We start from the raw sequence: 27,413 nt of genomic DNA, 5'->3' as shown, positions 1-27,413 counted from the left end.
TTCTCTGCTAGCTGAGTAAGTAATTTGTAGTGCCATTTCAAGTTGCTGTGTGTGTCCCCTTGAAGGACTAGATTACTGTGACATGTTTCACACCAGGAGACGTTTCATTGTAAGATGGTTACCATCATCACAAAATAACTCTCTGCTCATTCAGTCGCTCTGTTCTTTTTGTACCATATTTGATAAATCTCTTTTCAGGAAAGAATTCACTACTTAAACCACTGCCTTGCTCTTCACGGTTTCTATACACAGATATTCTGGAGGATGACCTCTAGTTTTACTGTGGTTTGTTGGCTAGGACTTCAGAAACTTGGAGAAACAGGAGCAAGTGGAGTCTTTTAAGTATACTGCCACATAAGGATGATAGAAGAGAATGACTGTGGTTTCCCATGGAGCTGAAAGGCAAGCAAGTGCCTTTAAAAAGTCCACCTTGTCAGTTGAACCCATTCACAAGATGGATAACCAGCAGTATTGAAGTCTGTTTAAGATGTGCACACCTGTTGTGAGAGGTCCTGAGAACAGACACGGCTTTGCCAGCTTTGAAGAGAAAACCAGTAATTCTTTCCTTAAGTACAGTCCATTCACCCCTCTAGGAGAGCTAAATTACCCTTTATTCCCACAGTGGGATGATGTGCCTTTAGTAATCCCTGCGCAGGTTTTCTGAGTCCAGGAGCAGATGCTAACCTGAAGCCCAATGTTGGAAGAGCTATGGAATCCCTGGTAGACTACAGTGATGAGAAACCTCACCAGCAGGTCCCCATCACAGGAAAGAGAGGCCAGCCTGCCCACAGGAGGCAGATGAACCTCTGGGAGGAAAGCAGCCAGGACAGAAGGTGGAACTCCAGGGCTGTGCCAGCTGCTTCTGTCAGGACACAACTCAGAGGTAAAGCAAACTACTGTTTTTATTTCTTAATCACCAAAGAAATTGGTGATGCTTAACAAATAAATAAAATTAGCTTCTGAACTCTATCCCCCAAGGTCCTGGCAGAACAACCTTATAAAATATATTTGCCCTGGATATTTGAACTGAATATGACAACTGCAGCAGTATTTGTATGATTCATTGTCCCTGCTGTAGCAAAGAGGTACCATCAGCAAATTCTAATGAGCATTCTAATGCTAAAAAAATATAAAAATATTTGGAGGTAAATCATATTTTTAAAAATCTATTTATGTAAATTGTGAAGTTATATACAAGAGTTCGAATGAGCACCTGTTTTAATATAAACCAAAATAAAAAATCATTCCAGAGTCAGGAAATCCTCTGGATATTTCTGCGTCATTTAGTATTTCCTGACAAGTTGCAGTACAGTGCATTTAAACACCTATTCAGTGTCTAGTTGTTTAGGGAAGAGAAGGTTTTTAGGACTGCCATCACACGGTGGTCGAAGCACATATTACCCTCTTGTTTTATATCAATGTATTGCACTTATACACATAAAATTGGGTCTGATCATTTTGTATTGATTACAGCATCAAAATGGAAATTAACTCTTTTTAACATGAAGCAAAATTGTGTTGCTGGTTATATTCAGAATTTTCTGATGAAAATTCTGGAAAGCAGAAATACCTACCAAGGGCTTCTAAAGGCAGACGTAATGAGCATAACATAAGCACTATAGTTGAATTTTTATAAAGATTAAGCCAATTCCAGCAGTTTTCATAGAGAAATGCTCATTACAGCTAGAACAAAATTTTACAGGAACTCAGGCAACATCTCGTATACGAAGGGAGGCATTTCTTATAACATGGTAAAGAAATGTAAATAAGCTTCTTGTTCCATTTTACTATACAGAAATAACACTCTCACTTCATGGTTAGCTATACTTTATCCGTGTTATTGTCACCATAAAGTCTTACATGCTATAAATTCAGGCAGCGGTTTTGGTTCCTTGTTTCTGTCTTCGAACTATGCATTTTAAATCACTTTAAACTCACTGCAGTCATATAACAAAACCCAAAAGAACTCAAGAAACCACAAGGGATAAAAAAATAGACTACATAGTTTTCCTTTTTTTTTTCTTGCTCATCCCATATAATTTTCACTTTTATTTCTCATTTAATGTGTTCTCCATTTACATATGAAATTAGACCTCAGACAATCAGAACTGATCAGCTGTTTGTTGGGTTTTTTTTTCTGCAAGCCTCTGGAAAAGTGAAGGGGAAAGAAGATTTGAGATATGCAGTTCTATTTGACCATTCATTTTTCCAACACAGAATAAAACAGAGACAGAGAGAGAGATAGTCTGGCAGATAGATACCTGAAATGAACACTGACAAAATCTGAAACTGAATGTCATCGAGTCAGTAGCCAGAGTTACATTCAAGAAATGGAGAGTAGTTCCAGAAAGCAGACAGAAATCATCTTGTGCCTTTTTGGTGATATTTTGTTACGTGAAATTCATTATTGGAGTGAAATACTGACTATACTGAAGCTGTCAGAAAAAGTCAAACTTAACTCAGGGACAAACATTGAAACAGATATAGTCCAGCATAAATTTCTTAAGGAAAGCTGTGCAAATGTTCTTCCAAAACTAGTATTCATTTGCAGGTTTTCCTGTGATGCTGAGATATTGACTACAAATGTGTAAATATAGATCTAAAAAGTAGTTGAGCTTTAAGCTATTGTTTTTAATGACACTTTATTTTTTAATTCCAGATTTCAGCTATATGATTCAAAGGCCAACTACCAACCTCCAGGCACGTGATGTGATGAAAGTGCTAATCTTTCTAGATATCAGTCCCAAGACATTCCATAACTCAGTTGTTAGGGGAAGTTGTGCTGGAAGAGAGGTCAGGCATTTTGCAAGCAAATTCTACAGTCACTTTCTTCACTGCGTCAGGACTGAATGGAAAAAAAAAGAGAGAGAAGCAGCCTTTGAGACGGATTTGCTGAGGTGTATAAAACATCTGCAGCAGACAAGAGTTTCTCTGTTGTGGGAAGATATAGTGCTATGGCTTTGGCAGTCAACAGTGTTACTTTTAACTTCCCCAGCAGTCTTTTGCATCTACTGAACAAAGCAAGTTTATTGAACAGCAAGTCTCTGTGATAGCAAAGCAAAGGTGAGAAGCTGACAAAGGAGGTCATTCTAAGACTGGAAAATCAGAATCTGCCAGAGAAGGGAGACAGCTGAAGAGCTATTCTTCATGTATGCTCCCTTGGTATAGGCAAGGTGCTCAGTGCTAGAAGACACAGTCTTCAGGAAGTTGACAGCATTTGTCTGTAGTCCCCTTCTCTCACACATATGACAACAGAACTTTGTAACCTTTTCTCTGTGGTTTTGAGTTTTTTCCGGTGTTCAGGAGGACCTCAGAATTTGACTCTGCAGGTGTATTTGTACCTGAAAACCTGGTGATGAAGCCCTCATATCCAGTTTGTAATTATTATTCTATTTTGTATGTCTTAACTCATTGATGGGCATGGGGATTGCAGAAGGAACTAGGGTATTTGATAAGTCTAATGAAGAGCAGAGATGACTTCTTGCCCCTACTGGAAGCTGATACATCCATAGACAAAGTTTTCTTCAAAAACTGGCAAATAGAAAACACTATAGAGTTTACCTGTAGACTTGATAGTAACCTTTTTCTATAAGAAATCAGCAGTAAACTCATGCCACTACTAGAGTGGCCATATTTTGATTTGTCGAAAAACCTGACTAGTCCAGTATTCCATCCAAGACTGTGGATAATTAACATAGATTGTCAGCATACTTCCTTCGTGTGTTTTCCTGTCATGTGATGGCTTGTTGACTAGGAATTTGTGATGAGGAGATGGTATATTTGTAGTTAGTAGTTGTGGATTCATAGATTTGCCTTCAAGAATATATCCATTTGCTGTTTGAACCCATCACTTAACTTTCAGCCCCCTATTTCCAGGTAATTTGTGAATATGTTAAGCAACAAAGTCCTAAGCCCAGACGCGTTACCTCCAGGTTTTTCTACCAGTGATGTCCATCCACCTGAAAAATTTGTCATTTAACCCTTCCCTCCTTCTGTGATCTTCTAATCAATTATTTATCTGTGTGAAGATCTTATCTTTATTCTGTTGTTACTAGGAGAGGCTCTGTCGAAGAACTTTATGCATAACTTGTTGAAATAATTGTGGTCACATACTAATTTCTCAATGGCCTTTGTGTAGGAAGAGTTCCCTTCCCAGTGCTTCTTCTCCTGAAGCAAGAAGCATTTTCTCCAGAGTAATCATTACTCTGGTGAAGTAATCATCCAGGAGTAATCCAGAATTAAGCAGTGCACTGAGTGTGAGGCATATCAAGGTAGGATTCCAGCCTCTCCTACCTTTCAAATAATGATTGAAAATGACTGTAGGCAATGCTGCTGCAGCCCCAGTTTGTAACATAGGTATCTAGTGAGATAAAGCCTTTTATCTGCCTGCAAAAAGAGAAAGAACAAAGGTTAGTCAGAGCAACATGTAAAGTGAAGAGCAAAAAAATGTGCAACTTGAAAAACATCAAATTAACAATTCAAGGACCCTCATAAGTATTATAGCATATAAACAAAGTCAACTAAGAATGAAAAATGGCCTACAGTAACAGTAGGCTCAAGAATATCAGGGCTATCAAATAATTACCCATAACACTATGAATTGTGTAATAGTACACTGCCTAATAAGCTAGTAGGTCATCTGGAAATAATGCATCAAAACTTAGAATAATCTCTTGAGGGCTGAGTGCCATTGAATAAACCAACTGTGGTTTCACTAAGGATTTGATTATTTATCATCCCTACAGTTATGTATTTCACCATGTGTTTGTTTTTTACTTGCTCAATAGCAATGATGCTTTGTTTATTCAAGAACTTTGTTCTTTCTTCATTGCTTCTTTAGTCATGCATGTCTTTCCAATATAAACTGATGGGGTTTATGCTTATTTAGAATTAGTTTTCAAGGAGTGATTTGTAGCCTTTTCTTTCAAAGGAGTAAAAGAGAAAGAAGAAATAATGTTAATGGGTTGTATTTCTTTTTTATATGTAAAAAGAAGTAGAATAATTAACCAGAGAACTAAGCAAAAACATCTGGAAGAGTTATCTGTAAACCTTTCATTTGCTTGCTGGGCCCACTTGAAGTCAATACTCCTACTGATTTTAAAATACAAGATATCAAAAAACAGTACATAGTTTTCAAATGACAGTGAGGTTCAGTGAAACTTGTTGAGACTGCTGGTTTTGTGAAATCTCTGTATATTTCTTTATGTGTGGCCATGAGAGTCTCACTTTTTCCTTTAAAAACAAAACAAAAAGATGTTCTGGCTTTCATGCTTTCTGGGAAACAGTTTAGGAATACGAATGAGTACATCTTCAGTTTCTGACTCAGAATCTAAACCAGAAATTCCCTAAATTTGTTACCCATCACTGAATCCTGCTTGGTCAGAATAGGAGACTAGTTTAAGTAATAAACTGAAACTGACAGTATCATTAAGCTTGTCATTAGTTAAAAGTGACAAAGCCAAGACACCGAGTTCCCAACTTGGACAAGAACACATCATGAAATTTTCAGTCCTGGGGACTGAGCAAATCATTAGCAGCATTGAAACCTCCAGAAAGTTGACTTAAAGAAAAAAATATTACAGTTTTTATGCTAGATCCTTCCACTGGAAGAAAAAGGAGAAGTAAATGTTAGATTAATCATCCCAGCAGTAGGACAGTAGTGTCAAGACAGCAAATTACAGTATACAATGCAAGAGCAGAGATCTCTAGAAATTCCAATGTACAATTATCAAAGCAAATGTAAAATTGTATACATGTCATCCTTTGTACAGGACCTTGTAGCTGACCTGTTTTAGACATACAACACAAAGAACAACAGTTACAACCTTTAGCTCTTTAATCAATTAACCAGAGGAAGACTTTTTATGGAACTACTAGGATATATGGATATTTGAGCCATATACCTCTTTACTTTAGAGGGCACAAGTACATGCATACCTATCAAGTAATTACAGTATTTCAGACATAAAACTTAATGGAAGTATCCCCATATGAGTAGAAGTTGTATATTTGCAAATGGCATTTAAAGTTTATACAAAGCTGAGGCAATGAAGGTGCAGCCACCGTTTTTACTGCAAGCATATTATCTGCTTAAGAGACACTTCCCAAATTATTGTTTAAAATGGAGAGTGATTCCATTTGAAAGCTCTTCACAGTGCAAAAATCCACAAATTCTATCAAGTTTTTCGAAAGCAGCATCTTGAAAGTTACAGCACATAGTGCAAAAAGCTGTTTTACAAATCAGGTCATATTATTTCAGTATCTGCATATAGCATTAGGATACTAAACTTTGTTTTACTGAAAGCTCTGATTTTCTTTTAAACTTTGTCAGAGTGATTAATTCTGCAAAAACTAATTTTGCATTCTGCACAATGGTTTCCAATTTCTAGTCTTTGAACTATTTACTCCAAATTATATCTAAAATTTCTACAAAAAACTAGGAAAAGTAACTCTATTATGACATAGCTTATATTTGCTACATAAAGGTTCACATATGCATTTGAGATTTTAAAGGGGTCTGGCAGTAAAAAGCAGGTTGAAAGCTACTTAAGTAGTACATTCTAGACACTAAATAATAGTTTCCAGTGTTCATAGAGTGGTGTGATGGCTGTATGGCTGCCTATCCCTTTTACTAGAGTATAACAAAGTATATTTACAAATACACCTTTTCCAAAGTCACCAAAAGCATTATGCTACCTAATGGCACAGCAGTTCAGATGATAATCTCATACATATCCCTTACCTTACTTATGGGATTATTTTGTGGGTTTTATCCTGATTCCTTAAGGAGACAGGTTGTTTCCATTTATCTGTTGGTTCTCTCCTAAAAATTTTGAACACCATTGACCATTTTTTGCCAAATTTGACAGAGATACAAACATCTCAAGGATAACTGCATCCCTGCAAGATGTTTGAAAATTTAAGTCTGGTGAGAGGAAAGACATAAATGAGTGTTCCTCTTGAGGGAGCTGAAACTCAGGCATTGTAACATACTTCTATTTGGCAGCAGCTTACTATTATCAGCATGTGTGTACTGGCTCACCAATCAGCACATATGTGACTCTGTAGTAATTGCAGGATGTGGCCTTTTGGTGGGAAAGCCTGATTTACAGAACTTGGTCAGGGAGAGCTCAAATTATTGGAATATGAAGTTCGGAGGGTGAAGGAGACAAAGAAATACCTTTAGGAAATCATTCAGCCGTTTCTTATGGAATAGAGTATTGCTTTTGGAGTTGGCAAAAATTATGTAACTGTAGAAATGCAATAGATAATTCCTAGTTTCAATTGCATTAGCAAATTTTTATTACTATGTTTTATAATTCGGATACTTTCCTTTATACAGTTAGTACTGTGCATGACAATATATGAAGTAGGCCAAACCATAGCAATGTATGTTGTTATAGTATTTATCACTTACTTTCATCTTCTGTGTAATTTAATGTGTTCTTGTGGATGTTTGTAATTTGGAGTGGTAACAGGTAGCTGAACATTGGTGCATCAATTTTTATGGCAAGCCATGAGTTGTTTTCATAGAGTTTAAAACAGTAAGGATTGCTGCAAATTGATTAACACAATAAGAAGCCCTTTCTATCAGTTTGGAGAACTCAGGTGAAAGTTGTTCCTGCTCTGCATAACCAAAACCATATTTTTGCATTTTGTATGGATCCCAATCTCAAGGCAAGTGTCTGGTGCCCTTCTTGTAAAGACAGAAAACATATTGAAATAATTTTGTTTCTAGTCTGCTTTCCATTCAACACACTTGGGCAGTGATTACAGTAGTGTAGTGACTTTTACAGTTCTTCATCTAATTATATTGAAATAAGCGCAATATTTCAGGTAGCTGTGTGTTAGCGTGACCAGATTTTAATGGTGGCTATTGCTCCAATAATTTGCAATTTTTGAACTGTTGCTCCGGTTAAGGTTTTTAGACTGTAATGTGAGACTGATACTACCAATAACAGTTACGTGAAACTGGCAACAGAATTAGAGAAAAAATACTAGAATATACAAAACATAGTAAACCCTCATACTTGATATAAATACTCATGTATTTATTACTTAGGCATGGCCTTGTTTGGTGCAAGTCACAAACAACTAAGTAAATAAAAAAAAATCAATGATTCTATAGCCCAAGTCTAATTAAGTCTTTCACATATTGAAAATGTAATGACATCCTTCATCCTTCTACACTGATGAGCCTATTTATAGTCCTTAAAGTGTTGCATGTACTTAAGTAGTTCTTTGAGTTGGACTCCTTTTGTAGCAATGAACATCATACAAATACATCAGGCATATGGGAGGGACTGCAAAGTGTATTTACTGTACCATTTCATAAGTAATATAGCAAATGGAAAACTGCATTCTTGAGGAGTAGAGAGGCAAGGACATTCTATTAGTTTTTAAACTTGTATTCACTATATTACATTTTCCTTCCTGAATAGAACTCCTCAGGAATAGGTCCACTCCTGATTGCCAGTGCTGGCTGGTGAACTATGTGAAATTGTATGCTTCACATTCTGATGCAAAAGAAGATAGTAAACTGGGAAAATGCAGATACATACAGTTCACTCTTTAAACAAGCAATCACAGTATCATATAATGATAGCATTGCTTTCTGCCATGTATTTGATTTCTCTTAGGAATCAAGTGATCCTTCTGAAGGTGAAGAGAAGAAAAAGCAAGAGACTATTTCTACAAGTCAAATACTAAAAGTGAGACACCATTTCTTTTGAAAATCGATTTTGCTTGTGCTTTACTTCGTTTTGTCATCTTCTTTTTGCTACTATGCACGTTTATGTAGCAGGGCATGTAAGACTACAAACAATTTTTCTTTCATTGAAGACTTCTGGTGTTTTAACAGCATTTAGCATAGGATTAACCTCATGAACTTCAGTTATCTAAAAGCTTGTATCCAGTCTGTGCCTTTCAACTCCACTTCCTCCAAAGGTAGTGAAGAGAAACTGGAGTTTCCAAAAGGGCATTATGTACATCTGTCTTCAACCCCTGTCACAGGCATGGTATGACTGGTGTCTAATCTCTATTTATGTCTCATCTCACTTAACTGCTTATTCAAATTTAGACAAAATAAATCCCATGATCACTGTAAGCTTATTGGAAGATAAACTACCTCTTTCAATTAGTGAGTGAGACAGTTTTAAAGAAGATGAGCCTGTGAATCGTAACATAACTACTTGTTCTCCAACAAGCAACATTTAATTCCAGGCTTTTAATTTCCTTTTAAACTAGAAACATACACATCTTTTATTTTCTACACCCTTCTGTGTCACATAATTCCTTATTATCTAGTTACCAATGTCATTCACTAATGACTATACAGGAATTTATTTCTATTTTTTGTTGTTGATCTAGAGCTTACAAAGAAATTTATTGGGATGTTACTTTCCAAAATCTAGTGTCCAGAATCAACAGTGAAAGTGTTGGTTGATCCTGTTTCCCAGTGTTTCACAAAAAGGAGATACAATCCTGAACCTGAAATAATCCAAGTCAGTGCACAATCTCTTGCCAATTGGTTTTATGTTTTGCTAGTGAAATGTAGCCTAAATTTTGTGTAGCTGATACACATAAACCCACAGCAACGTTTTCAAACAAAAACAGCCCCAAGTGAGCATTTAAGGTCATCGGCACACTCCAGCAATTGCCTCAAATGATTGCATACTTTTTCCATCCCCCTCCCCTACAAATTAGTACAGAGGAAGATATGCATGCACAGTACCAAAAGAGAGAGCAAGGATATCAATGAAAAAGTGGTTGACAGGAATGATGCTGCACCATAACAAATTTCACGTTAAGCTAGTTTACTTGTGATCATTAATTGTAATAATTATTATTTTTACTAAACTAAAATTCAGTCCTGCAATTGGTTCTGATTACTGCATGAAAATCTATTAAGCCAAATTAATTAGGTAATGTTGCCTTACAAGAAGCATCTAATTATGATTTTAAGTTGTTGGATGCTTCTGGGACAGATTTCAAACAAGATCTTTTACCTTTCCCCAGAGACCTGTTGATTTGTAAGTTTTGGTTTTTTGTGAATATCAGGGTCCTCTGAACATTTCCTTTGTGAAGTCTGCATACAGTTAATTATTTCAGAAGACTAAACTGAGCAGCATTCTTTAACTAGAGAAATTAAGATATTCAATCAATAACTATATGAGAAGTATACTCTAATATCCTTCTCCTGTGAGAGACTTAAATATAAAAAGCAGAACAGAAGAAAACTATAAAGCTAATTATTGTCATGATTTCATACATCTGATGTTTTCATTAAGGCATGACATTTATGAAAACACCATGTTAATCATACATGTATACAAACTCAAGTTTTTTTCTGTTGTCTGTAGAATCCAAAACAATCACTTGTGCCTTCGTGTCTTTTCTTCACTCTCTATTTCAGCTATTCTGTTCTTAGAGTGGAGTATTTTAGATGAGCCCAGCAAAGGGTGGCAGGAGGTTCAGAAGGGCTCAGATCAGAACCAAGTAGAGATGGGGAAGGAAAGGCTGGTCAAAGCAAGACAGGAAAATTAGAACATGACTCCTTTCCAGGCCATGAGCCAGCAGATTTGCTCAGTCAAACTCAATGGATGAGTGTGCTACTGGGCACAGTCAGGCATACAATAGGAGAGACATGTACCACTGCAGGTTGGAAGGGAGATAGAAAATGCTATCATTATGGTTTCTTGAATGTTGCTCTTTCAAATACAGATGTGGACAGTGAGAGCAGCTTGCAAGGACAGACCAAGAGAGAAATTCAGACTTGATGTTAAATTTTCCCATGTTCTCAGTAATGGAATAAGTCTTGCAAGTAGAGAAACACTACATTTTTAAAGAAAGCTTGCTTATACTATCCTAGGAAATTGACTGAAGTCCCAGTACCTGAGGAGGAAGATTAAAAGACAAAATTCTGTCTGCTGATCTGGGTCATTTAGCATATATGCCAACCTAATCATTTACCACGGTCTTTTACCAAATTCAAATGAGCATTGCATCATGCCACAAGCAAAACTTTGACTTGTCATCAGCTCTCTTTTGGGACCTCATAAATATTGTATCAGAATATGCTGTCTGGCAAAAAAAAGGTGATTGATCTATTTTGTCTTTAACAGTGTAAGTCGAAGCTCTCAAACCTCTCATATCCCTTGTATACCTAAGGACAATGTCCCTGGGTTGTTTCTACTTTCTGCATTTTTGATTAAGCCCAAGGAATCCATCTCTGATTTTCTGAAGCAAGAGTTGTAGATGGACTATGTTATCTAATCTTAAGGTGTTTTCTGGTGCCACAGAAGAGTGTGTGCTGAGTCTTCTCTACTTGCAAGTGACTTCAGCCTTTTACCAGTAAACTAGAAATCAGTATCCATTACGTCCTCTTGGGAAGAATACCCCAGTCTGATCAGGGGCGTAGCCAAAAAGACAAGAGATCTATCTCATTTCCATTCTTCCCAAGCTTCCTCTCTGCACATATGTACTAGAGCTGTAATGTGTTATGTGCTGCAAGTTCAGCAGATGATTGTTTTAATCTTGGGACATGCCAAGCACACAGGGCAGTTCATCTCCATGTGTTTTCTTGTGGAGCTTTTTAATAAATAACTAGAATTTTGGAGCATGTACTATATGGTTCACCTGCCTCCACCAGCTGTCTTATGAATAATGTACATATATTTGATTTCATTTCTATCCAAACAGTGGCTTGTGTTGGTGCAGTAAATTTTGAAGACATTGACAATGTCAGTGTAGTCTTAATCCCACTTAATCATATGTGAACTTCAAAGCCTCACTATACAAGCACTGCACAGTATGTTTCTTTTATTTGCATGGTCTTGATACTGCCTCCTGAGTTCTTGTTACTTAGGAAAGGGGAAAAAACAGTTAAAGATCTGGTCTTGGACCAAAAGGATGAAAAAAAATGGGGGAACACTCCTTATTCTTTTTAATAGCATAAATGAGGTCTGTAAACACAGGAAGCATGGTGGGCTTTCAGATGCAAGATTGAAATTAAATAGTCCTTTTTAATAACTGAGTCAGTAGTAAATGGCCTACAGCGGTAACTGCCTGCAGTGGTCAGTGTAGGTCTGTATAAATCTAAGGAACCGTTCAGCCTATATATACAAAATTAGTCAAGGAAGCTGATACAAAATAAGCAAAGAGATGTCTACTGAAATGATGGTATAACAGATTTTATCCATCTACTTGAGCTATGGTAAGCTTAAATGCAACCTGTTTTAACTACATGTGAATTTGTCATAGAACATTAAGGCCTGATTCTTTATTGTATCACTTCAGTGTTACAGTTTCAGGGAAATTATGCTCCTAACATCATGTATCACGCTTTTCAACCAAAACTGTTGATGAGGTTTCTTTCCATCCAGGAGTTGCTTTGTGGCCCAGGTGACCCTTGCCATCCATCTAGTACAAAACAGTCATAATGGACTAACAATAACTGACTGTTGGACCAAAATCTGCCCTTAGTTTGCCCATCCTGGGAAGTAAAAGCTGCTTGCGGTAACATCAGTGCAATATACTGTTTGGTATAATGAAGTCTTCACAATCAGCAGTCTCTGACCTAAACTGGGATGGAAATCAGAGTATACTGTCCCTCCTGCTATTAACCTTGCTAGACCAATTGCACAACCAAGTTTTAAAAACTTGGCAGGCACCTTTCCATTTTTCTCAGTTGAGAAAGGTTGCCTGTGAAGCTAGTCTGAGCACATTTGCTAGATCATACCCCAAAACACCTGACTTATGGTTCCTGCTGATGCTGAGACTACCTAACACAGGCATTCCTGTAAACTCCCAGCAGGAAGAAATAGATTTGCATTACATTCAAGGCTCAGGTGGGAGGACATGGAAGAGAAGGTTCTGAGCTTAGCATGCACCAGAAATTTCTGCTGATGCCATTCCAGATAGAGTCCCTACTTCCAAAAAAGCTATTTTCAAACTATGACATATTTTCATACTTCAAATGCTTCCTGTTCTTTAGTATTAATGAACAGATCTGTTGGGTAGAAGTGTGTGTACCATTGTTTGATGGGTAGTATGACTTCAATATTGCCATGTTAGAAATGTATGATTTTTAACTTTAGTCACTAGGTGACCTTTGAGTTCACAAAAGCTCACTAAATGCCGTTACACTTTACTTTTAGCTAGATCATGAACTTTGAAAATCAAAGGTTTTCACTTTAAGCCTTTTCTAAAGTTGTCTTTAGTAGCTTGAGCTGGTATAAAACATTTATTTGCAAACTTTTGTGAACATAAAATGGTAAAAGTAACAACTTAATGGTAAGAACTAAAAATGATAAAACAAGAAAGAGACTGTGCTGTTTACTTACTTGATTTTCTCTTTGCATATGCCTTTCCTTTCTGTCCTTTCAGTGCTCTTGCACAGTCCACATGAGGAAACTGCACTGGGGGAAGCAGAGTGAGAGAAGTTGTAGAAGTATTGCCCTCTCTTTTCTGAAGAGAAGACATAATGCTGGGCCTTACTCACATATAGCAAAGTATGGGTTAAACATTCCTACTTGCTGGGACCTGCCTTGGAAGTAGCTGGAATTTCTGAGCTCCACCTTAGGTCTGTTCATTTCCATTTCTTACATCAGTTTCAGGGAGAATGCATATCCTTTTGCAGAGCATCACATGCTGTCACACACATGTGGGGAACAGCACATCATTCTTCACACAGCCTTACTCGTGACAGCAGTAGTTTCACAGGCAAACTAAGGTGCTAAGCATTTTAAGGTGGTCAAATTTGACCTGTATTGCTACAACCAAACCTACTAATACCAAGCTTTTATGTACATAAGGCACCATTCTGATTGTTTTATCTCACCTCCTGCACAAGTCATCTAATTTCTCACAGCCTTAATCCAACTTTTAACTTCTGCTTGAATTAGAACATAAAATAGTATAAAATGATTATTGAGAAATGTGCCTTAAAAATAGAGTGCACACAGCATACAACACTGTGCTGAACAGGGATTTCTGAGCTGTAGGGAAGTTAGCAGAGCTATTAACCCTTCATTCTGCCATGTCATATTTCTGTTGCCATAGAGCTTTGAAGAATAGAAGCTGATGTGTACACTGTGCCACAAACACAGACATCTTGTCTGGAGTGATTTGCAGCATATGGTCTCACGGTAAGTTTGAGCAACAGGTTCTCTGGTATTCTCCATGTCATTTTCCTATTTTTTAGTGAGTGAGGCTATGGGTTTCATTGATTTCTGGCAACCAGGAGACCAAGATCTCTGAGACCTAAAGGATTCTGACATCTCAAAGCTGTGAAAATCTTAATTCCATCTGAAAAATTCTATGAAATTTTTCATATTTATTCTCTGTCTATGATTGTCAGACATCAAGATTGGTATGATTTTAAGCAGAGGAAAGAATAAAGTCAGAAAGAAGACATAAAAGTGATCCCTGTACAGGTTTTTTTCCTGCTTTGTGTGCTTGCCAGTAGTTCTGGAAAGATGTGTAAAGGTATTAAGGCTGCTAGACTCCCACCAAAGTCCTTGAAAGTTAAATATATGGATTTGAAGTCTAAACATGCTTTGTAAGTCTGTAAATGTAAAAATCTCGCTATAGATAGTCACTTTCACTCTTTCCTGGACTAGTAGTTGCACATCCTGCCTGTAGCACTTGGGCAACAGCATCGACGCTCAAGCATTATTCCAGAGTGAGACACTATTCTTCCCCAGACCATGCAAGAAAGTGGTTACCATTCAAATTATTAGCAAAGCTGAAAACAGCTAAGAGTCATCTGTCATGTAATTTTGCAGAGACAAACAGGAAGAGTGGTGAACCTGGACATGTTTTGCATGTTACCCTTGCACCCACCCTCTCTTCCTTTTGGCAGAACAGGAAACCGTCTTCTGTTTTTCTTTTTTTTTTTCTTAAGGAATTAGAAAAAAGAAAAAAGTCATTACTTATGCTGTAGCTGAGCCTAAAAGCCCCTAGTATAAGATTGGTGTGATGAAAAGCTGCTTTGCATAACCTAGCACTCTAAATAATATTCTGAAATCCTTAGTGTGCAATTTGGAAGTTTTACAGATGGCAATCCAGGTGCAGTGTGATTAAGTGGTTTGCCAAGTCCCATTGGGAATCTGTAGCACAGTTAAGAGTGAAAATTCATGTACCCTGAGCCCTAGCCTGTGCCTTTTTTTTTTTTTGTTTTACCAAACTCTGCTATTGAAATGGTGCTTTGCTGAAACCTGATTTTAAAAATATAATAATTTTTTAAAAAAATTATAATTAATGCAACATGATGGCCATCGTTCTTAAAAGTTAGGCTGAGACACAAGTGAAGACTTGGGAACATAAGTCATTTTTTTAATCCAGTTTTTCTCTGTGTTTCAGACATAGAACAGCTGTGGGAGCTTTCACCACATGTAAAAAGCCATGTCATAAGTGTTGTGATTCATCTAGCAGTGCTAAATTTATGTATCTGAACTTATTAATCAAAACTATGTTTGTGATCTGGTGGCAGTCTAAGGATGATCAGTGGGCATTTCCCTAAGGAAGCTGTGGAAGTGCTTTTCTCAGGTCAGACTCTATTTCACACTTGACCAAAAGTCCTGGATGGTAATTCAGTGCCTCTCATTTGCTTCTAGGCTTTCATTAAAGCCTGTCTTGGGGGAAAGGGATCAACTACATCATCTCTTGAAGTCTGTTCCAGTCCTGGCATGTAGCATCATTCTTAATATCCTTGGTTTGTGTATACACACCTGAATTTGCTTTAGGATGAACTTGTTCCTCTCTTTCATCCTCAGTTATATTGCAACGTATGCCTAAAAGCTGGAACCTTCTATCATTTCTTTGCCAACGGCAACGTAAAAATATTTTTTTAAAAAAGAGCCAGTCAAAGAATTAGGAATTTGTTGTGAAACAGCACTCTGAAAATCTCTTCCTAATGCAGTCCCTTTTCACCAGCAGATCTCCAAAAATCTTTTATAAAACATACATGATCTTGTCTTACAGCTCAGTGCTCCATCGAGTAGAGTACAGTCAGAGCACAGGAGTTACAGGTTTGAATCTCATCTTTTTATATCACTAAGTAGCAAAGACTTTTTGTATTTTCAATGTATGCCATGTAATTTTGTTAGGTATACTGGAAAACAATTGTCCAGTGTTCAAGTGGCTTTTTTGTATTTTTAAATTTATCATTTTTTTTGTACATATTTTATTTTACTTGTGGTGGGTTTTTTTCCTACTTTCACTACTTGTCTGCCTACTTTAAACTATCTTCTTGTTTAGACTTTCTTTTCTTTCAAACCCATGAAGTGTAAATTCCATTGGAATCAGTGAGTTAAAGGTATCTGCTTAACAAGATTTCCTGAACAGGGATAGTATTGAGTATCTGTTTATATATTTTGGAGAACTGAGACCTCTGTTATTTGTTTTAGAAGTCATTGAACTCTGAATTGATTATGACTGTTTTCCTTAGTTATTTTTACTTTGTTTCTTACTGATTATATTATTAATTTTTTTTTTCTTATAATATTTATTTGTGGAAGATGAATACTGCATGTGGTTTTATATGTCACATAGCTAACCATATACAGGTAGGGAAGCAACTGAAAGCTAAAGAGTATGTTTTGTGCAGCCAGCCAGGCTTTCAGAAATAGCTCAGCAACCACACATGAAAACCAGAATTCTGAAAGAGCTCACATTCTGGGTGCATGTTGATTGCTAAGCTCCTGTGAAAACCTGGCCACAAACACCACAATGAAACTTTTAGGTGCCGAGCACTTTATAAAATCTGATCCCCTGTGTGTAATTGCTGCTACAACTCAAATGTGTATCAGGGAAGAGGAGGACGGTCCAAATTCTGAAGAAACACTGTATTTTCAACTCCCTTGGGCAAGTTACACAGGGGAGGGAACTTTGCAGCACAGCTACAGAGACTTCCAGGAAGGCTCAGACTGCTAAATTCTTCGGGCACTTTTGAGATGCTCCATGTTATTAATAAGTGAAAATAAGTAATGACCCAATTCATTCTTTCTTATTATTAGCAACTACTTTTAAAAAAATCTCTTTCTCATTCAGAAAGACATTTTGAACCTAGTAATTTTGAAAACCATAGAGAAACTGCTTTTAATGTATCGTATGGATTCCCAACAGAATAATCTACTGTTCTCTTTTCTTAAAAACATCTTTATAGGTATGTAATTTTGTTTAATTCTCCTCCTCCCCTAATCACCAGCTTTTTCCTTTGTTGACCTCTTCCCCAAGCAGCTGCTGAAACAAGGTTATGCTCTATGTGGTATTTTAGTTCTGCAGGTGTTTTAAGGGTCAATGGAAAAAAGCCTCCCACGCTGGTGATGGGGATTTCCTCTGTAGCATTCATGGGCAGGCCTCTGGTAAGTGCTCCGTGACAGACGCAAATAACTCTCCTTGGCATCGTTAGAACTCCCTTACACCCTCAGTGAATTAGTAGTACTTAGTGTAGTAATAGCATAGCACAGGGTGCATTCCGAGCATACATTAATCAAGTGTTACATCTGACTGGTGATTTTCTCTTTTGTGTGCATTTTTTGTATTACAGTACAGCAACTTCCTGATTTTCATTGTTGTACTTGTTGGTACCTATCTCCTGAAATTTGACAAAAGCAGTTAGGACAGAGATTTGTTTTCTTGTTCCACATTAAAAGCCTCTGCTTCCACAATTAAGTAAAAATCTGGCAGTCATCGACATTTTAAAGCTTGCTACTCATAATTCATCAGCTCTTATAATACTCAGTAGAGGGCAGTGCTTACACAATACATACACATTCCAACAAGGTGTTACTTAGCAGCACTTTTGAAGCATCAACTAATTCTTTGCCATAGCACTGGTAGATTATAGTGTTAGTTTTTGAAAGATGAGAACTGAGGAGGCTGAAGTGACTTGTCCAAGGCCACAGAGGTTGTTTGTATCAGAGAGAGGAAAGGATCTAACCAACATCAATTTCTGGAAGCAGTTGATTGAAATGGGAACTTAATACATACATACAGTTTCTAGGAAGACAAAGTCCTAAGTGTTTCAAGTCCTGCAGTTCTTGCACAAAGCTGTCCTCTGAAACTACCCTTTATTCTTTGTTTCTCATTTCTCAAGCACATTGGGCAAAGTGCTGCTACCACATCAGTGTATCTGTAGTGACTTCAGTCATATTTCTTCAGTGTGGTCAGCTTACAACTGACTGTGTGCATGCATCCCTTATAATTTCAAGTTCCCACAGAAACCTCACAGGCCGCAATTAGCTGGGGACAGGACCCTCTGCTGCCATGCACCTTGCATAGTCATGTTCATGGGCTGCCTAAGAGCTTTCCCACAATGTATCTTTTCTTCAGAAACTGACGGCTTGTCCACCGTGTATTATTTTCCAGTTTGATTCATTCATGGGATTGAGGGTGAGGGGTGCTGAAATATCCTACTTCAACATTTTCCAAATGAGGTTTTATGGCTGGCTTGAATCTTGTTTCTGAAAACTATTACCCTGTACTAAAAATGGGGGTTGAAAAAGTTGAAAGCAGAATAAAACTGTTTGAAATTGTAGAAACAAATGTTCCAGTTCAACATAATTCAAAATATTTCTGCGGAGTTACCATTTTGATGGTTTTATTCTTTCAGAAACCCCACATCCACTTTTAAATACCCATGCCCTATCCTGCTTTAATGGCCAAGTGAGAAGGGTATGACATGCAACCCAGTATGCTCCGCTCAAAAACTGTCTCAGCCCCGTTCTTTGTTCCACATGCAGTGCCTTGTTTTAACTTCACAAGTTCTCTCAGGTATGTTCTTCCCCAACGCAAAAGACTGTATGCATTGAATTTCCCGACACAGGGTCGTGTCTGAGGTGGTTTTGCCACAGGTTATTCTGATTGACAGATAGGATCATGGAGTAAAAGAAGGACCACAAATGTGTCACACATCCCTTCCTGGAAGGGAATGTGAGGTTGAAGCCAGTTGTGAGTCTTATGAGTCCATGAGACCTGAGAGGCCTATTTTATAACTGCAGTAACCAGAAGAACTACTTAATGACTTAATCTGGTGATTTAGTTCTGTGAGATTTATAGAACAGTATTTCTAAGAAAGAGTAAGATGTTGGGAACTCTTTGCTTGTAAGTGCAAGCTGGGAATCTACTGGATTGCTTTCACTAGATAGAATTTTTGCACAAAGAACTTGGATACCTCAGTTGCTCAAGCTGAAGTGCTAGATTCAAGTTTTTCAAGAATTAGGAATTATTTGGGGGAATCTTGATTTTGGTCCCATAAAAACAGCTGACATGGAATTTATACGACAAACCTGGGCATCCAATGCCCTGGAGAACCTAGACCATCACTTCCAGCTGCTGCTCCAGAACAGCATGGATCTTCTGCAGGTTCTGTGCTATAGGGGGTTATCTCAGATACCTTAAGGCATCTCAAATGGTGGCCAACTAAATTAAGTACATGCTTTTTTTTCCTGAACACTACCAGAAAATAAAAATTTTCTGTCCCAAAATGGACATATGAAACAGAGGCATACCGAAGCAGAGGCACTTAGAATCACCATATTCCACTTGAAAAATCTTAGAGCTGGCACAGATTCAACTGTCAACACTATGTTTCTTACTGTTGGGACTAGGAGCTGCTAGCATGATAACAAGGAAGTGTATGAACAAGAGAGATGTCATGGTTACAGAAAGAAAGCTTGATGACGACAGCATAACCACAGAGGAGTTTTGTATGTTGCCCAGTGGTAGCCTGGCACTTAGTTGTTTTCTTTAGCAGCAGCAATCTGGTTTAGCAGCTCATCAGAGAAAACACAAAGAGCTAGACAGTGGAATCCAAAAACAAAAAACCAAAGGGGTATTTTTTTAACCTCAGTTTCTTCTGCTTTATCACATACATAACCGCAGCACATTTTTGCGTCTTCTTTGCAGGTTCCCAGAAGAGCAGCTGCTTTACTGTAGTGTAAGCTTTCTTACTATCCTGGTACTTCTAGCTTCTCTCTGCCCATTTCTCTTCTCTTTCAGACATACATCCTTTCCACATGTTGTGAAGGTACCCAATTCTGTCAATCCTTTCTAACAGTCTAGTACAAGTCTACATCTTGAATCATCTCTCAGGCTTGATTTTTGGGTCACATTTGGCCACTTATGATGCTTTTCTCTTCTAGATTTGCAAGTTTTTAAGGTCAGAAGATTTTATCAATCAGATGTCTCACAGTACATAATGTATTCTAATATCTCCACAGTTGTATAGTTATTATGTGAGTTAACTCCAAATAGGCTTATAAAATGTTGCAAGTTAATATGGGGCTTCTTGTGCTGCTTCTCTTCTCTGTGACGCTCATACAATTTCAAGGAAGTCAATGGAATTTCTTTGTTACATAGGAGAGCTGTATCTTGGTGTGTAGCACATCACCAGGGTAATAAAACTGCCCACAGTCTGACTGATTCCTTCAAAATGATATCATATTTTCAGGTTTGGATGAATGCATGCGCATATACACACATAATGTCCATTGTGTCCCTCAGTGGGATCTTTGTATATGCAGATGAAATTTCCTACATAGTTACCTAATCTGCACATAACCTAACAATTGTCTAATTTGACATGAAAAAGCAAATTTGTCTGCAAGCCATTTTGACCAGTTCTGAAAATATGTTCTACTGCTGTACTAGAATTTCAGGCCTCCTTGTTATCCCTGCATGGCTGCTGTCAAGACTGAGGGCAGATTTGTTACTTGCTCAGCCAACTACTTGGTGATTCCCCATAGGTAACAGCTTCCCAAGTGCAACAGAACTGCTACACTGATTCTACAAAGCCATCTTCTCTGGAGGGTCATGTACTGGAGCTTGGCCCAGGGAACAGAGCAGTATATGAATGTCTGGGTTAGTGCAAAACTACCTCAAAATAAGACAAAGAACTAAATGGTCTTTCAGATAACTATGAGTACAAAGATTACAATATATACCACCAATGCTCCTGTGGCAAGTATAGTTCACCCAGAGTCCTTTGTTATAATGTGGTAGGTAGATACAGCATTTTGTCATTACCTCTGCTATTCTGGTGAGGAACTTCAGAGCCAAGTTTCCTAGTGCACAGGTCATAGAATTTTCTGATAAACCACATTTTGCACATATGTCCAGTTTTGCATCCTGTGCTGAACTTAGTTGCAGAGAAGTACCTGATCATCTGTACTGAAACTAATAACTTTATGCACTTTATAATTAAAGAAACTGTTTATTTTTACCCGGTGTACAAGGGAACCAAAAACTACCTCAGATTATTTTAAAGGAGACACTTATTATGCATAGGGTCTGAAAACCAACAAAAGACTAATGGAGGCAAGGTTTACAATGCCAAGTATGTAGTTGATTCAGTGAATGAAAGAGTTTGTCATGAGCTCTTACGTCCATGTGTATAGGCAGTCTGGATACATGTATAATGCAGCAGTATCCTTTTTTGAGCTGTCAATATAGAACAGTACTGATGACACTGAATAACTGCTGCAAAAAAAGCTGTTATATTGGGCGTTTAGATTGCTTTATTTTTAACCTTCCTGGATTATCTCTCTGAATTCATATTAGTACCTTTTTTTCCTTTGATTTTGTCCATCTCTGCTTCATCTTGCAGCAATTGCTATCAAAATTTTCTGTTGTGCTTCCTCAGATAAGTAGAATTCTTTCCTCTGTCTCTTTAAGGAACTTTCTTTTTAATTTCACATTAAAACTTAGCATCAGAATTAACAAAATGCTTTAGTTTTCCAAGATGTGGACATACTGTCTCAATCCACTAGTCTACTCAAGCTATTTATTATTTATGTGTCTAAGCATTGTTAATAATGTTACATATACATGTAAGTACATTCTTAATAAATTCTAGGGGAAATATAGAGAACTTCAGAATCATTTGGGATATCATTTGTGGTTTAGGCATGAGAAATCACACCTTTTGGTCTAAAGCCTGCTACCTAAATTCCATATTTGAAGCTGAAACCTAAATATGGAGTAAAACTGTATCAAATTTTTAAGGAATATTTCCATGCTTTTTGTGCTCTATGTGAACCCCGGAACCCCATTTTTTCTTCAAGATTAAATGTTTCTTGTAATCATGAATATTGTACAGATATTTGACCCTAAACAACTGGGGGGGGTGGGGCGTGGGGGGAAGGAAAAGTCACTACAGAACTCGGTTTTGCCATGTCTAACCAAAGATTTTGGGTCAGATCATCAGCTAGGTGATCATAAAGTAGTTTCACTTATCTTAAAGGAGCTATGCCAGTTCATACATTCTAAGTACTGCTCATTACATTATGAAGAGTTTTTACTCCATCCATCTTTGATAAACACTAGCTATTTTAGAACTGATCTGTAAGTCATATTTCAAGCCTATGGTCATTTCCTTTACCCTTTCTCTACTCCTCATCCCCACTTTAACTTTTTCCTTTAGCACTCCAGATATCCCTGGATACACTGGCAAGGTTCATTGATCAGCAGCTCACCCAGCAAATTCTAATCTTCCATCAACAACCCAATCAATAATTGCACGAATGCATGGGTAGGTATGAGGTATATTTCTCAGCTTGTTCAGGAAGATTATAGGTAAAATCCTAATTTAATTTACTCAGTTAACAAACAATTAAATGTTAAGCATGACATGTTGGCTTAAAAAATACGAAACAGTTGGGGTTGGATTCCACCACATTGTTGTCATTCTAATCTGAAATGCTTTTGAGGTTTTAGAGTTTTTCTGGAACTTTGTAAGGTATGTATTGGGAAGGTACCTTAATACTGGGGTAAATCATGATTTCTGAATGTGGATTGTTTCTACACTGAGAATGTTTTTTCTTTAGCTATAGTCACTGAGTTATGGTTTAAGTGACTTTTTTTTTTTTATTGATTGATCTGTATGTGTTTTGAAAGAGGCCCATGGACGTCAAAGTTAAAAATTCCCAAAAGAAAATTGTTGGTGTTGTGTGTCCAAATTGTTGTTGGCAGACTTAAGAAATGGTTATTTGTTATACAAGAATAGTTGTTAAAAATGGGTGGGTTTACTTAGAAGGCAGTGTGAGGCAAAATCATGCCATGCCCCCACACTGTTGCAGCCCGGGACCCTATGACTATGAAATCATCATAGCCCCACATCACTGTTGTGGCTACCTCAAGAAGTGGATTAGTAATCTTTATTCCCTCTTGCTCTTCCATACAAAGCTTGTTAAATCTATGGGCCAATGTAAGTATTCAGGTGTCTAATTCTTGTTGGGTTTGAAAGAGCTGGACACTTCAAAACAGTTGAAAACCCCTTTTGTTAACACAAAGAGCTTCTGACACTGGCAAAGGACCAACCTAACCTTTTTCCCAGTAGCTTCAAAATAGCTTAATAACTGTTTGTGTCCCTTTCCTATGATTTTGCACTTTAGTTTCTGACTTCTCGTTATCCCTAATGATCTAGGACGTGTTGACACTATCCCAAGTTTCCATGTTCTCCTGAGAAATTTATCTTATGTTAAACTGGTTAATTGGATTCTGTTCACAACACATCACACTTCTTATTCAGCACTGAGAGGGAAAAGTATCCAGAAAAGGCTTGAGGAGCTTTAGGGAGCTGCCTGGCTTTTAAAGAATTCACCCTGTCAAGCGTTTCATCGTTGTGCAAAATGCATTGCCTTCCATTTCTGCTGCCTTCCATCCATTCACCTCTGCTCTTTTTGTCTTGTGGTTATACTTTGAAAACAGACAGTCACTTGTAGTCACAGTTTGCTGTTGACAGGAAATGAAAAGATGGAACAGCATCCTGAGTCTCCATAGGCTAATAAAGTTGAACTTGGAGCAGCCTGATGCAAGACTAACTTGCTTGTAAATGTCACAGACAAATAAAAAGGCAAATGCATCTTAGGAAATATCATCGTCAGACTTCAGACAGGTACCAGATTTCAAGAGCAAAAAGACAGGTGCCACTGTGATCTAAGAAAGCAAAACACATCTGTTACTTCCTTTTACTTTATACAGGTGTTACTGTGGGTGTAGTTCATAGTGGATGAATTTTCTTAGTTTTCAGTGGATGGCAAGAACAGGGTCCTTGTTTTGTGCTACTGGATACTTTCCAGAACCAGGACAGAATCCCCTGACTTTTTTTAAGAAGGCTGTGTGGGAAACACATAGCAAGCATAATCATACCCAGACATTGTAGACCAGGTTTCACCAGCTTTTTTTCTGAGCTGTGGTACATTCCCCTGAGGGTAGTACCCAGTCCTATTTTACCTTCTCTGGGCCTACTTGTGGAGTAAAATAAATGTTCACTGACTTAAGATGGAGGATCATAGCCTCTATGAAACTGCTGTGTAGAATATTAGTGATGCTGGGAATCTCCCCCCAACATCAGTTAGTGATGCCCATAAAAGAGATGCTTAACATTTGTTTCCTTCCCGGCTAATTTCAGTGGTCACAGGTCAAGCTCAGCTGTGGTGGAGAGGTGAAGAGAACAGAGGTTATTCCTGAAATCTGGGATCAGACTATCCCAATTCACCTTCACATGCTTTTCATGTAAAGCGTGATTTCATTCTTACTGTTTTTAAATTGGTGACCTGTTTTTTTCTCTCTTTGATCATTTTCAAGCCATGCCTGTAATAATTTCTCAGAAAGTAGCAAGTGATTGCATGTGGTAGATGATTTTACAGCTGCTTTATTTGACATATCTACAATATACGGTCAGTCTCCTGAAGACAATTATGGGTATCAGAGAGAGTCTCTTGTCTACTGCTGACATGGTCTAATAAATGTTCCTGTCAAAAGTATCAGCAATATCAGATAGACCAGGCAGCATGCAACCACTTCTGCACTGCACTTCCATTACATGGAGCTTCCACAGTATGTAGGGCAAAATCCTTTATATCTGTTTTAAGCATGCTAAACTCAACAGGATTGTATAGAATATAGAACAGAAGAAATATGGTTTCTTTGTCTTCGAATATGAATAGTATTTTTATATGTCAAGTTTTATTGGTGTATTTTTATTGTATTTTTGCTTCCAGGTAATCCCAAGGTAAAGTCAGAAAATTAGGTTTCAAAGTCCTTTAGAACAATTAAATTCTGGCAGCATTGCTTAGCTTTTGCCTAGGAATGAATGTTTTATATGTTGTTTTGTGTTTAAATGAACTTTTCATTACTAGTCAGAAAACACAAATCCATTTGCACCATGAGTTGTAAGGATATTCATTGGCCTCACCATATGTAATATGTTTGATTTTCAAAAGAAAGCTTGAACCTTTTCAGCAAGTTGCTTTGGAGAATGCAAAAGAGATCTTTAGGTCAAAAGAAAATATTTTTTGTTTGGAGAGTGAGTGAACATAAGAGTCTGGTCAGTTCTGTGTCAGCCCTGCTTTGATTAGGCAGGTGTTCTGCAGCAGACAGGCTACACCAACTGTTGTGGTTTAACCCCGGCTGGTAACTAAGTACCACACAGCCACTCACTCTCTCCCCCTAACCCAGGGGGATAGGGAGGAGAATTGGAAAGGAATGTAAAAATCATGGGTTGAGATAAGAACAACTTAATAAGAAAACTCAAAGCCACGCATGCAAGCAAAGCAAAGCAAGGAATTCCCCACTTCCCATGGGCAGGCAGCTGTTCAGCCATCCCCAGGAAAGCCAAGCTCCATCACACCTAACGGTTACTTGGGAAGACAAATGCCATAACACCAAAATGTCCCTGCCCTTCCTTCTTCTTCCCCTAGCTTATCTACTCAGCATGACATCTTAGGGTATGGAATATCCCTTTGGCCAGTTGGGGTCACCTGTCCTGGCTGTGTCCCCTCCCAGTTTCCCGTGCCCCTCCAGCCCTCTCCCTGGCAGGGCCCAAGGAACTGAAAAGTCCTTGACTTAGTATAAACATCACCCATCAACAACTGAAAGCATCAGTGTCCTATCAACAGTCTTCTCACAGCAAATCCAAAGCACAGATACTAAGAAGAAAATTAGCTCTATCCCAGCTGAAATCAGGACACTAACTTAGACTGTAGGTATAAGATTATTTATAGTGCCTCCTCTTGTAAAGGATCAGAAGAATATTAGAAGTCTAGCATAAATTGTTCCTTCCCGGACTATCCCCAGCATATTTTCTAATGCCCAACCCAGTATTCGGTACCACAAGGACTGAGCATCTAAAGCAGGCATGCCATGGTGCCAGAAAAGTGTCTTTTCCAGGCTTGAAAGTCAAACCTTCAGCATCACCTCCAGGCGCTGCAGGGCCTTATGTGCTTGAATGCTTTCAGCATGCTCATAGCGGTTCTCCACAGACAGTGTGCAGGTTAGTTGTGAAGCAACTGTGTGTGTCCAAGAAAGGCTGTAAAGATGCAAGATGCAGAATACAGCTCTTACAGCTGATGTAGGAATCTGTCAGCATGTTACATATATCCAGATAGTAAGACTTAAAATAAGTTTTAATACTCTTAGGCAGTTTTGCCACCATTGTTCTTAAGGGGGCTGATTCTAATATCATGGAGTACTGCAAATAGTAGTCTCTGAGGCCAGTGGGCACAACTGTTTACGAAGAAAGCAGTTAGATGGGAGAGAGCGAATGTTTAGCAATATGAGAACACATTTTAAAAGTATTTTCTTCTCTGTCTTTGTGCGGCTGCAGATACATAGCCAAACATGGAAGCTTGTCTCAATATAATCACCAGGAGCCTCTTTCTCAAGTTGTGACTCCAGTTAGTCCTCAGAATTATTTCAACAAGACAGAACCAGAAACTATTACAGTTTAGAAAATGTCAATCCTTTTTACCTGCATAACTGAGAGCCTCAGTGTCTGACAGTGAGGAGGAAGGAAATGTGTGAAGATGTGTGGATACTTTAAATATGGAACAAAAATAAAATAACATAGAAGTGGGTGTTTGTGGTAGACTTATTACATTATTCTCATATTTATGACTTACTAGCGTTGACAGTTAAAACCATATTAAAACAAGAGGAGTCATAAGTCAAAGGCTTGAAACTTGTTCTTTCTTGTTCTTACTGGATTGCCTTATTAACTAAGGTTGAAGATGATGCTGTAGCTGTTCCATCCATTGACATAAACATTTTGTGTATATATATATATACAAACACACATACACATGTGGATGCACATATGTAAATGTATTACTAACAAAGAAATCATTACAGAGCGGCAACCCTTCTCACTAGTCTTGCAAAGATGCTTAAATGTCAGAGTGAGATTTTAATCTTCGCCTGTACTGACTCTGTGTGTAGTAGTCAATAAAAGGAGGCAGGTTATGTTCTCTGATCTGGAGGCTAAATAAGACTGAGTGGCTTGCATCGATGCTTAAATTCTTTTATGCTTAAACTGAAAACAGTTAAACGGGGAAGATGGAGGGCCAATACTTAAGGATTTATCTCAGCAGTGTTTTATTTCTCATGTTATTGTAGACAACATGAGAAAG

General features: G+C 37.8%; 1 protein-coding gene across 1 annotated transcript; it reads left to right on the top strand.

The window, feature by feature from the left end:
• The first annotated feature begins 373 nt into the window (after positions 1-373).
• SPMIP7 (sperm microtubule inner protein 7) lies at positions 374-26,735 on the top strand. The gene is given in 12 exon segments (XM_027783830.2): positions 374-641; positions 644-883; positions 7,595-7,677; positions 8,640-8,661; positions 8,664-8,711; positions 9,372-9,393; positions 9,395-9,507; positions 9,965-10,031; positions 11,124-11,158; positions 11,701-11,809; positions 22,427-22,534; positions 26,612-26,735. Coding segments are annotated over 12 exon segments (1,239 nt in total).
• The last annotated feature ends 678 nt before the right edge of the window (positions 26,736-27,413 follow it).

Source organism: Falco peregrinus, chromosome 3, assembly GCF_023634155.1.
Source record: "Falco peregrinus isolate bFalPer1 chromosome 3, bFalPer1.pri, whole genome shotgun sequence".
Classification (NCBI taxonomy): domain Eukaryota; kingdom Metazoa; phylum Chordata; class Aves; order Falconiformes; family Falconidae; genus Falco; species Falco peregrinus.
Note: the sequence above shows the minus strand (reverse complement) of the source record. Positions and strands in the feature narration are given on the sequence as shown.